Source organism: Physeter macrocephalus, chromosome 16 (assembly GCF_002837175.3).
Source record: "Physeter macrocephalus isolate SW-GA chromosome 16, ASM283717v5, whole genome shotgun sequence".
Classification (NCBI taxonomy): domain Eukaryota; kingdom Metazoa; phylum Chordata; class Mammalia; order Artiodactyla; family Physeteridae; genus Physeter; species Physeter macrocephalus.
Window position 1 is genome coordinate 15566263 of NC_041229.1, and position 12825 is coordinate 15579087.

Below are 12825 nucleotides of genomic sequence, written 5' to 3' on the forward strand. Positions count from 1 at the left end.
AATCTTTTTGGGAGGACAGCGAAAAGCAGTCTTACTTGGGAAGATTGGAAAGCAGATTCCAAGGAGATTAAGTTTATAAATGTGTTGTTATTCAATCTTGCAACAGGCTCACACTGGCAATCTTGACACAGTGCTTTTATTGTGTCTAGTTACCCACTGGGCATCAGAGGTAATCAGCAGAGACAGGTGACCTCTGAGCAGACTGAGACTTCATTAGTGCCACGTTGGAACTTAGAAAGGAGGAAGATAAGCTTTTATAAATGACCATGAATAATGTAGTGAAAATGGTTTATTAGTAGAAATGACATTTCTCAAATAAAACTCTGATGGCACAGAAAGACAGTATTTTTCTGAGGAAAATCTCTCAGGGCCTACACTGTTACGATACTACATCGAGAGTACTTTGATTATTAGCTGCATTTTCCACTCCAAACATTTTCTGTGATTTCTCAATAACTGAGCTCTACACTGTTACCTAATAGACCCTTCATTACTTTGTTTCTCGCTGTTTCTATCTTCCCCTCCTTTATAGCCCCACACTTAATTTTTCATCCTACGTCAGGGTCTGTTGTTTAGTTTCAGGCCTTTGGGTTTAATCGTTGTTTAATTCAGGTGCTCCTCAGGATGTGTTCTTATGGGGGAAGCATGAAGATCAGCACATCTCCATAGTCTGCCTTTATCAGACCTGATATCCTGTTTACACTTGTTACTAAAGAAAGACCACATTGGCCCACAGCTCCATTTGTGTGGTTTCCACCCTGCCTAGTCATTGTCAAGGCCTTGCCTGCTGGAAATCTGTCTGCTGTCTGTTTTTGTGTGAACACTCCTGGTAGAGGGTTTCCTATGGTCAAGCCAGTTTGAATTGGAATGAATGCTTTATGAGTGACAGATTGTGTACGGTGGGGCATTTATGCAACCTCAGCGTGTCTCGATGGGGTTATAAAAACATGGCAACACAAGAGACTGAAGTAAGTCTTCAGGGGAAAAGAGAAACTTTCCCAGGCTATAAAACACTGAAAATGGGTAGCCTGAATAGATTACTGAATTCCTTTCATTTGCTGGAGGAAATGACTCAAGAACAGCACATATTATCTATTCTTCTGGGGTATCATAGATGAAGTCCACCATGGAGACAGAAGATGGGTCTGACCGACCTTTTCAATGCGGGAAGTGTGTAATTTAAAATTAAAAAAAAAATTTAAGTGTAATTAACAGCAACAAAAAACAACTGACGCAAGATGGATTTTATCTAGGTGGGGTGCCAAGTCCCTGTTTGAAGAGTGTAGTGGGAATGTCAGCCTAATATGAGGCTGTCCTGAGTTTGAACATGATTGCTAATAAAAATAAAACACAGTTGATACTATCAGTGCTTCCAAAATGAGCAGCCGCATCAGAACTGTCCCACTGAATCTACTGTGCTGGGCTGTGGGGTGTCAGTCTGTGCACAGCCTGATCTTCTGGAAAAGCCATGAAATACCTGGACCTGGGAGTATTGCTCTGATGGGAGAGAATGTGTTTTGTGCAGACAGACCATATTAACTCCTTGAAGAGCATGGCTTTCTGAATGAATCAGAAATGTGTCCATTATCAGAATATATTGCAAGTGTAAGAATCAAATTTTAGGAGAAAATAGTATTTGCTTGCTTGAACTCCAAACACCTGAAGTAGAAACAGAAATGAGAAGTATTGAGGAAATACTCCTGAGAGCAGCTCTTACGATCACTGTTTCTGGAGTGCGTCTGCCACAATCATTTGTCTTTTGTGTTACTGAAACAGATACATGTTCATGTTCGTTTCCTCAGCCCCCTACTGTTCAGCTTCAGGTAGAGTCTGAAACAGGAGCCATCGTTAGAGAGGAGAGGGTTAAAGGGCTTTCACCTGCTGCCAGAACTCTCTCGACCCCTCTGCACAGTCACCAGACCCTCCTAGTCCCTCCCTGTCTGCTGCGTTTGAACTCGCTTGTTAACCCTCTTCCTTAGCCTTGGTTCTGCTTCAGTCCAGAATGAGTGACTGGCAAGGTGGTACATCATTTCACCCATAGCTCAGTGTGATGTCATCTCTGCCCTCAACATGAAATCCTGATCCTTTCCATCAGCTGCTGGAATGCTGCCTTGGCAGTCTTTTATCTGCTTACCTCAACCCATAAACATCTCTTTCTGATTAGGTCACAAGTATAGGTGTTAGCTTCTAACTCTGATGCTGTCTTAGGCATTCCTTATCGATAGCTTGTTCTTTCTTTCTGTAAGACACTGGCTGTGTTCTGATTGCTCTGAGCAGTGGGTCATTTTGAAGGTAACCCACCTGATTCCTCTTTCACTAACAGGCTGGGAGGGTGCCACTGCTCTGAGAAGTTAACTTTCACAGCAGGTAACCTTATTTGCGTTGACCAGGTACGTGCAGGATCTTGAGGCCCACATTCCTTAAGAATGGGCTGTCTCCATCTGGGGATCACAAGTCCCCATTTTCCCCACTTTAACCTCCACCTTCCGTTTTCTAGCACAAAACCTGTGAATTCCAGGCCAGACCTTTGACCCCACAGTTGACTGTAGTTTTCCTCTGGTCCGGCAAACGGAGAATGCTGCTCAGGGAAAACTTCGGGTCAAACGGGTAGGTTTGCTCTAGGTTTCTAAAGGCACTAGATAGAGACATGATTATAAAAGCAAGAGTTCCTTTACAGCTGGGCCCGAGGGATACTGTGAAGCTTTTCTCTCTGACCCAGTGTATTTGTAAGAACTGGATGTATTTGATCCCAGGACCTTACCGGGCTTGGATATTAAGCCAACTCAAGGTAAGTGGAAATGGACGATGGTCACTTGGAGGCCTCTAAAGGGAAGCAGGCTAGGGAAACGACTGGCCTCTGGAGATGACATGGAAGTGGTGTAATGTGCAGGGCTGCACGTGCAGCCAGCCAGCTTTGTGTTCATCTGGAACAGTGTCCCTAGGTGATTTGATCAAAAGCCCTGAGTCCTAGCCCCTAACCTTCTCTTCCCATGTATTCAGCTCTACCTACAAGGACTCCAACACCCTGCACCTCCCTACGGAGCGTTTCTCCCCTGTGCGCCGGTTCTCTGATGGGGCTGCAAGCATCCAGGCCTTCAAAGCTCACCTGGAAAAAATGGGCAACAACAGCAGCATCAAACAGTTGCAGCAGGTAATGGAAGAGATGGCAGGCGTCTCTGGAGAAGCATGGGTAACAGAGACCACTAGTGCAGGAGGACCCGGGTGTTAAACTTTCTACCCCCTTCGTGTCAGCAGCACTGAAGTTCTAGAGCTTCCCAAGCAGATAGCTTCCTGACACTCTCCTTACTTCTCGTTATGTCCAGCTTTCCCCAGGAAGGGACCGGATTTTCCTCTTGTCTCTGTAGTTCATTAGAGAGGAATTTCTGGGCTTTTGTTTCAGTGGGAGGCCCCAGGGAATGTCCTTCGAAGCAACCCTGGCATTCGTCTCATGATTTATGGGCACTGGGTCTTGTGGGAGCCTGCTCTGCGTTCTTGCCACCTGGCATACTCTCCAGTTGGTATGGAATGGCGCTCGCAGAGGAAGGAGGTGCACCTCCAGGCTTTATAAAGGGCCGGCTTCCTTTGTGCCTTCCTGATGACCAAGCTTCGAGTGGCATGTGCTTTGTACCCAGATTTCACACTGGAACCTTTGCTTGTACGCAGGCCATCCTGGTGTTTTCCCTTTGTTCAGCCAGAGCAGAGCGTGAACGTGTCTCGTACACAAATGCCTACGTAAATGGGTTAGTTGCTCCTCAAGGACGCTGTTCTTCCGCGTGGTTCCTTCTGCCCGTGAGGCCTGGGCGCAGGTCTGCATCTGCTGACATCACTGCGTGCGTGGGCCTGGCTGCATCCCATCTGTCTTAACTGCTTTCCCTTCAGGAGTGCGAGCGGCTGCAGAAGATGTACGGGGGGCAGATTGATGAAAGAGCCCTGGAGAAGACCCAGCAGCAGCACATGCTATACCAGCAGGAGCAGCACCATCAAATTCTCCAGCAACAGATTCAAGTAGGCCTACCCTCTTTGCTTTCTCCAACTTCTCTGGAGTTTGCTTGCAGGCTGATTGGCCTGTGAATTTTGGAGGAGATCCCGCAGGGCAAAGAGGAGCTGAGTTGTATGCGTGGTTGCTATGTTTGAGTAAAGGTAATCAAACCTTTTGATGAACAACAGTAGCATAAATCTCGGTCACAGAGAGTTTCTTCCCTTCCTGAGAACGGCTCTTGTTAATCTTCAAGCTCACGAGTATTTTTTCTCCTTTCCCGCATTCGTTTTAGGATTCTATCTGTCCTCCTCAGCCTTCTCCACCCCTTCAGGCTGCGTGTGAGAATCAGCCCGCCCTCCTCACCCACCAGCTCCAGAGGTAATGAAGCGTGGTGTCTCATGCTTAAGCTGTTGGCCTGACTCTCATGGGCGATACTGACTGACTCAAACGTTCATCTTGGGAGAACCCACTTAAAAAGCAGGGAGGCCAGTGTCAATTTTCGCGGCCCCCTATAACCCTGACTTCCTGTGCCGCTTCATTTTCTTAGCCCCGTGAACAAAGGAACCTGACGCCAGTAGTAGAGGAGGCCAGACAGAGGCCCACGGTGACCTCTGCCCCCTTGGGAAGTCTGGGGAAATAAGATGTGGACGGCTCTGAGTAGACTGTGGTGGGCGGTCTGTGCATGTCTGTCTAGCCTGGAGTCTTATCAAAACCAAAGAAGTAGTTTCCGCCTGTGTGTCGAATGGCGGAAACTAACTGCAAGGCCACGCTGCCACCTCCGGAAGCGCGTTTGCTCATCTGGCTCTGTTGTTTTCAAGGTTAAGGATCCAGCCTGCAAGCCCTCCCCCCAGCCACGCCAGCAACCACCTCTTCAGACCACCCAGTAACAGCCCTCCCCCCATGAGCAGCGCCATGGTCCAGCCTCACGGTGAGTGCAGAGGTTTATGCCGAACCGTGGTGTGCCACAGGGAGAAGTGAGGCCTAGCCTTGAGTGCCTCAAGCCATCGATCGATTCGGGTGGCAGAGTGACGTAGCGTTCAGGGGAGTCTGCCTTGGTTTGACTTCTTCTACCAACTCCTTAGCTGTGAGACCTCGGGCAAGTTACTTAACTTCTGGGCGCCCTCAGCTTGCTCAAAGGCGAAATGGGGATACTAATACTACTTACTGAATAAATATATATGTTAAATTCTTGAAATAGTCTCCGGAACAAAACAGGTCTCAGTAAAGGTTGACCGTTAATAATATTTTTCATAAAACCCCCTCCAACTCTACCCAATGAAAGGCAACTACCGGAACCTTCCCTCCTGTCATGCCTGGGTTTGTTGATCCACTGGGCACGGGGCTCCTCGCTTGTGGGTGTTTAGATGAAGGTGAAGATGAGTGTGCCCTAGTCTGTGTGGGCCTTCAGAGACCAGCGCTCTGAGCATTTAGTATTCCAAAAACTGAGGATCTCTTAAGTAATGCCACCCAATCTAGATCCCCTGGAGAGTTTGAATTGCTCTCTAGGCCCTTCCTACCCAAAGTGGGGTCCCCGACAAACCACCTCGGCGGGAAGGGTCGGATCTCAGGTCTCATCGCAGGCCCGCTGAATCAGAATCTACATCTTAGCAAGATCCCCGCGCCATCTGTATGTGCATTAGAGTTTGAGAAGCACTGCCCTGGATCAGAGGTCCTCAAAGAATAATCTACAGACCAGCTTTCGGGCAACTTATTGGAATGACAAATTTCTGGAATTACAAATTACTGAATCAGCATTCCGTGGGTCGGGCCCAGGAGAGCCTGTGTTTTCTCGAGTCCTCTAGAGGAGCCTTCGGCACCCTGGAGTTGGAGAAGCACTGCTCTGGGTGGTATGCAGGTTAAGTGTCCTCACTGGCTCCAGCCGGCTGGTAACCCGGGCATTTGGTCACTCTGAGGTTCCTTTCTCTCCAGGTGCTGCATCTCCCTCCCAGTTTCAAGGCTTCCCCTCCCGCAGTGCAGCCTTCCAGCAGCAGCCTGAGAACTGTTCCCCTCCTCCCAATGTGGCACTAACCTGCTTGGGCATACAGCAGCCTCCCCAGTCACAGCAGGTGACCATCCAAGTCCAGGAGCCTGTTGACATGCTCAGCAGCATGCCCGGGACAGCTGCAGGCTCTGCTGGCCGGGGCGTCTCCATCAGCCCCAGCGCCAGTCAGGTTCAGATGCAGCACCGGACCAGCCTGATGGCCGCCTTCAGCTATGGGCACCGGCCCTTGTCCAAGCAGCTGAGTGCCGACAGTGCGGAGGCCCACAGGTAAGCCGGCCCAGAGTCACCTAGCCATCTCTCCAGGTGACCTAGGTGGGAGGAAGCCCCTTAGCAGGGCGAGGGAGGAGGAGGAAAGGAGAAGGGTTCTGACTGGGCTGTGCTCATTTCAGCCTTATTAAAATTGGGGTGGTGGGTTTGGGACGGACTTGAAACCTATATATTGACCCAGGATCAAAATGCTAATGAGACAGAGGAAGACAAGGACAAAGCTACCTTACTATATGTCTGCAAAGAAGAAAGTGGCCAATTAGAGGAGTTGGTAAAAATGCCATTTCCCCTTGTCTGTTCTTTTAGGATTGTTTCTTTCTCTGTCACCCATATTCTAAGAGATGGGTACATCTTAATAGTTCAAGTGATGTTGCTACCTTCAACCAGAGGGGACGGGTGGGGATGACGCATACATCCCCATCTTCCCCGCCCCATCCACCGCGGTCCTCTGTACCAGCGGGGGCTCCCCACTGAGGAAGCGTGGTAGCTATTCCCTTGGGGAGTCTAGCACACTTGTCACACGGATGCCTGGTACTCACTCCCTTTTGTGTCTGCAGCTTGAACGTGAATCGGTTCTCCCCTGCTAACTACGACCAGGCGCATTTACACCCCCATCTGTTTTCGGACCAGTCCCGGGGTTCCCCCAGCAGCTACAGCCCTTCAGCAGGAGTGGGGTTACCTCCCACCCAAGCCCTGAAAGTCCCTCCACTTGACCAGTTCCCCACCTTCCCTCCCAGCGCACATCAGCAGCCACCGCACTATACCGCGTCAGCGCTGCAGCAGGCCCTGCTGTCCCCGACGCCGCCGGACTACGCACGACACCAGCAGGTCCCCCACATCCTCCAAGGACTGCTCTCCCCCCGGCATTCGCTCACCGGCCACTCGGACATTCGGCTGCCCCCAGCAGAGTTTGCACAGCTCATTAAAAGGCAGCAGCGGCAGCAGCAAGAGTACCAAGAACTGTTCAGGCATATGAACCAGGGGGATGCAGGCAGTCTGGCTCCCGGCCTCGGGGGACAGAGTATGACAGAGCGCCAGGCTTTACCGTATCAAAACGCTGACTCTTATCACCACCACCACACCAGCCCCCAGCATCTTCTGCAAATCAGGGCGCAAGAATGTATCTCGCAGGTTTCCTCACCCACCCCGACCCACGGTTACGCTCACCAGCCGGCGCTCGTGCACTCGGAGAGCATGGAGGAGGAGTGCTCGTGTGAGGGGGCCAAGGACGGCTTTCCGGACAGGAAGAACGTGAACACGTTGACCAAAGGTTGCCACGATGGCCCCCTGCTCTTGAGTACTGGCGGACCCGGGGACCCTGAATCTTTACTAGGAACCGTGAGTCACGTACAGGAGTTGGGGATACATCCGTACCGACAGCCAGCTGCTGCGTTCAATAGAAATAAGGTGTCCAGCCGAGGTAAGAACCCTGCAAAGTCCAGTCCTGGGCCAGTCTGCCCTCATTCAGTTAACTCAGCAGTATTACGGTTTTTCAGCTAGGCCTCTGGGTTCCTAAGAAAAAAGAATTCCTGAGAAGACCGTCAGCACCTTTTAGGGGAGAAGCACGTAGGAAGTGGGTATTTGGTGGGGAAGGGGATCTGTTTTCAAACTTAAAAGAGAGTGATAGACAGCATATAGCTAGGACGGTCAGTAAGGTATATTACCTGTGGTTCCTTAGAATCCAGAATTTCTCGGCTGTCATCAGAATAGCTAGCTTTAACCTCTGCGGTAGAACAGAAGTCAGCCGGTGCTAAGGAAACAGGATTTAGTGTAAATAGTGTTGAACTAAGAGTCAGGGCCCCTCGGTCCTGGACATGCCTGTGTTACGAATGCAGTGACCTTGTCACTTAAACCTCAGGTTCTTATTTCCTCATCTGTGAAAAAGGGCAGGAGGAATAACGGTCCTTTGCAGAGTATTCGTGAAGATTAAAACCTACACGTATGTATTTATGTTTATACATAATGTTTGTGTGTGTGACACAGAGAGAGGGAGAGGGAGAGAGAGGCACACTTTATCATCTGAATGTATGATGTAAATAATTTGAGGTATTATTACTCTGATCACTTTGTTAATAAGCTAAACACAGAATATTACAGCATCATAGGGACCCCATGCCATTTCATTTAGTATCGCTGTATCATTAGCGAGTACATTCATTTTCATTTGGGAGGAGGTTGGGATTACTGTCAGTAACTTATACTCAGAAGACATTGCTCCACTCGTGTCAGGGCATCCACCCTGCACGAAACCTGGACTGACATCCCTCCCATCATCACAGACCTTGAAAACGAGTTTCTCCATGAAATACACAACCCCGAAGCTGGGCACTTCTCCCATCCTCCCCTTCTTGAAGCTGCCTGCCTCTCCTGCCCTGTCCTTTTAAAGTCAGCACACAAAACTCAACTCCTGGGGGAACGGGGTCTGCTGGCACAGAGCAGGATGGAAGACCTGGCTCTAAATCAGTTTACGTGCAGAGGACCTGGTGCCTTCAGGTTGTGCTCATCAAGCACTGATAGGGATGGGGTTCCATAAAACTCCAGTTAAATCCTGGGCTTTTGAGCAGATGGGTGCCGTCCAGTTTGAGGTCTGCACCTGTCAGACGTATCGTGTCCACCTGTGGCTGCTGTGTTTTTAGGCAGACGTAGGATGGTGGGAGGTTTTGGAGCCAGGCCACATGTGGATTGGCTGACAGACTTGGGGATGTTTAGGCCTGGGGGAAAGAACTCAGGAGAGCTTTCAGACCTGTCAGATGGAAAAGGTATGGGGTCATATTATGGGGCAGAACCGAGATCAGGATAGAAGTTGCAGCAGATTTCAGTTCCCTGGGGAAGACCTTCCTGAGAACTTTCCAGAATAGGCTGCTCAGCAGCCTGGGAGCTTCCTGTGGCTGGGAGCGTTTTAGCAGAGGCAGCTTGACGGCATGAGGGATGCTGTGGGAAAGCTTCCTGTGCGAATGACAGCTTTCACCAGAAAAGGAGAAAAGCTGACACTTCCGTAGTGCTTTCCATGTGCCAGACACCAGATGCTGTTCATATATGAATTTGTCTAATCCTCACAACTCTTACTGGCCCCATTTTACCAGTGAGACACCTGAGGCACAGATTAAGTGATTTGCCCCCAGGCCCCACAGCTCGGGAGTAGCACTGAACCCGAGAGCTACTCACTTCACGCCAGCAGACACTTGCTGAGCACATGCTGGGTGTGCAAGGCTCGGGGAACGAGCGAGCGAGCGAGCACACAGCGCACACTCCCCGCCCGCACCCTGGATTGCCATGTGTGAAAATAACCTTTTGAAATATTTTTCTTCAAAAATACTCTCTCTGAATTCCCTTCACTTTTCCCTCCTGTGTGACTCCTATGGACAGGAAGACCAGGGGGCTTGAATTCACCTGTGTCCCCTGATTGTCAGAGGACCCCCCTTTCGGCGGGCTTGCAGGTCTACCTGGTGCCTGAAGGAAGGCAGGACGTGGCTGGTCCAAGTGCTGTGGGAGACCAGGGGAGGGACAGACCAGTTCTCAGTCAGAGCAGGGGCAGGTTTCCCACAGCAAGTGACATTTGAGTTGGGTCTTGGTGGATGAAAAGGATTTTGCCGTTTGGATTTAGGGGAGAAGCATGAGGAAGGACCAGCGGGTGGGAGTGTCTCAGGGACGTTTTTCAGGGGAAGCAAGCGGCCTTGGTCGGTTTGAAGTCTAGTCTACGTGAAGGAGTTAGTAGAAGCTAAGGGCCAAGGTTTCCTGAAATCCAGAGGATGATCTGGCTCCAGCGGCTCCCCGCAGCTTTAAATCAGTTCACTTCTCTTCGGACCGGAACTTCAGTCAGGGTTCTTTTGACGAGTCCCTCCCACCTCTTCCCCAAGCTGAGAGACTACGGTTACTTCTCCCTCTTCCTTCCCCCTGCCTTCTTCCATCCGCCGCCATCGCCGCCATTATTCCCTGCAAGCATCTCTTCTGGTTTCTGGAAGAGTCAAGCCATAAGTACACCCTTAAAGGTTTCAGCTCAAAACTACCCTGTCCTTGTTGCCTCATGATCAGTTTTGCTTCCCCCCAAAGCCCTCTTTTTTCTTAAATCTTCTTTTCCTGACCTTTGATATGAGCTTTTCTAGAAGCCCTAATCTTAGCTCCTGCCCTGCTTGCCAGTGTATGGTAGAGATGATCCTTCCTGTCTCTGCCCAGTTTACTCTCAACTTACTCTTTAACTTAGCGACGGCGTATGCCTTTTCTTGAATACTATTCACCTTGCCTCTTTCTGACCTCTTTCGACTTCTATTTTGAGACTTTTGGAACCATATATACAATTATCGTTAACAAATAAAGCCCCAAGTTTATTACCCTGTGAGTTTAGAATCCAGTATAGTAAAATAATGCAATAGAGGAAAAAATAGCCCAGGGAAGCCCAAAGCCACTCCAGAGTTAGAGTTAGAACCCCTCCTGGGATGTACCTGTGTGTGTTTAAAACTTCTTCTTACCCTGAAGCGTCCCCATTGTCCTTACCTTAAACCTGTGACCACCCCCCCGGCACCTAACCGCTCCTCCCCTAACCGCTCCTCCCGTCGTGGGGGATGTTAGCTAGATGCCCGCTCCGAGAAGGTGTTTGCAGTTGGTCTGCTCCGGGCTTGGTGCCCTCCAGCCAGTTACTCATTTATTGTTCACAACCACCTTGGGTGTATGTCTTATGATCCCTTTTACAGGAGAAACTAGGCTCCACGATCTCTTCCTGCTTTAACCTGACATGATTCTACTCTTTTAAAAACATGAGAGCTCACAGTTTTACGATCGCCAGAGAATCATCCGATAATTTGCCGTTCCTTCTGCCAAGAAAGGGTTGTGATGTGCTCCGCCCACCACCCTGCAGGCACATGGGTGCGGCTCGTCCTTGTTTATGTCTTTGCGGGGGTGGGGGGGGGTGGGGGGGGTGGGGGGGGGACACGACACGCCTGCTGCTTGCTCTGATGAGACCTCCATCTCTGTGTAGTTACACACGGGCCCCCAAACACTTCATGTGTTACTTCTGTGATAGAGCAAATTCAGCGAAATTTATTGAATGACTAGATCACACAAGACTGTATTTTAGGTCCAGTGGGGAATGCAGGGATGAAAAGGTGGAGAACCTGCCCTCAGGGAGCTTGTACTGGGGGCTGGGGGTTCGGAGAGACAAGCTCATAAACAGCTTTAAATGAAGCGCTATGTAATGAGTGCTGTAAGAGGTATAATTATAACGAGCAGAGCTACTGGCATCTTTCTAAAATTTCTTAAGGGTAGATTATCAGGGATTGCTGATGTTAGTCAAGGAAAATTACATGCCGTCGTATTAGCGGCCATGCTTACCTATTTTTTTTACGGCCGTATGCCACCAATCAGTGCGGGGCCAGGCACTGCCAGAGCGCTGAGCAGGCAACGTGCCAAAGGTCTGTTTGTAATGTGTAGAAGTTTCAGGGCTAAAATGCCCCGTGCTGCCTGTAATCTCCCGTCTGCCACTCCAGAAGCAGAAGTAAGGTTTATCTTCCCTCTGTAGTATTACATACACTTGATTTTTTTTTTTTTTTTTTTTTTTACTTTGCAAATAAATATGATAGCATAACCGGTTTACACAGTGAGATTACCAGCTTGAACTCACAAAGAAAACCACATCCTCTTCTCGGAGCCTACTCAGCTTCAGCAGCATCGGTGGACTTCAGGCCTCACAGAGGAGTCAAACGATGACAGACTGGGAGGGTTTACCCCTCAGAACCTTTAGGAGGGATGTGCACAACATGTCATTTCTCTCATTTTCTCTTAAAACCCAGTAAATGAGTAAGGACGAGTCAACATTGACAGATTCAACAGAGAGTTGTGCAAGCTGCCCCGAGGTTTCCTGGGTAGGTGGGTGCTGTGCTTTGTGTCCGTTTGTGTATTTTTTCCCTTTGCGTGATCAGATGATCATCCTTCCCCCTGTACTGTCTCAGCTTTACTTGGGTAAATACCCGAGAATTCTGCTCCCAGAAGCCCTCTTTCGCATTATTTATATATCCTGTGGTGAGCTTGATAGTTCCTCCAGCTGCTGAATTGGCATAAAGAATGCCAAAGATTTGAGCCTGAATTTCCCGTTCCTTGGCCAGTGGGTTGGTCTGTTTACACACATGCCCGCATTCCCCCACCCCGCCCCCCCAGCTGCCAAACTGGTCAGAGGGTCTCACCTATAGAGTGTCACAGGGGACTTCTAAACGCAGGACTCAACATTCTTACTAAAAATAATACTTTTCTTGTGTAGTCCTTTAGAGTTTATTAAAGACCCTTACACATGTGTTAGCTCTTGAGCCCCTAAACAACCCTCATTTTTCAGATAGGGAAACTGAGGTTAGGAGAGATTAAATGACTTATTCACGTTCATACACTGTTTGTGATGGAGTTGGAACCTGACTTCAAGTTTCCCGAATTCCTAGTCATATTCTTTTCTTGATGCCTCCTTGCCTCCCATTCTACCCCTTCCAAGTATATCTGCCAAGCAAAAGATGCCAGCCCTTCCAGATCTTCGACCTGTGAGTTATATTGAAATTTGAACAGACAGAGCCCTGGTTTGTTACCCAACTCCTATTAATAG

General features: G+C 49.3%; 1 protein-coding gene across 6 annotated transcripts in view; it reads left to right on the forward strand.

Annotated features, from left to right (window-relative positions):
* SIK3 (SIK family kinase 3) overlaps window positions 1-12825 on the forward strand; it is a 256319-nt gene that overhangs the window by 234457 nt on the left and 9037 nt on the right. For 2 of the 6 annotated variants that reach the window (XM_024131196.3, XM_024131197.2), the window contains 6 exons: window positions 3001-3151; window positions 3880-4005; window positions 4272-4357; window positions 4798-4907; window positions 5909-6248; window positions 6806-7668. In XM_024131196.3, coding sequence (XP_023986964.1) covers window positions 3001-3151; window positions 3880-4005; window positions 4272-4357; window positions 4798-4907; window positions 5909-6248; window positions 6806-7668 — 1676 coding nt within the window. Of the gene's footprint in view, window positions 1-3000; window positions 3152-3879; window positions 4006-4271; window positions 4358-4797; window positions 4908-5908; window positions 6249-6805; window positions 7669-12031; window positions 12108-12825 lie in introns of all 6 variants that reach the window. The other 4 variants (XM_024131198.3, XM_028500937.2, XR_003683519.2 and 1 more) reach the window with 3 other exon arrangements.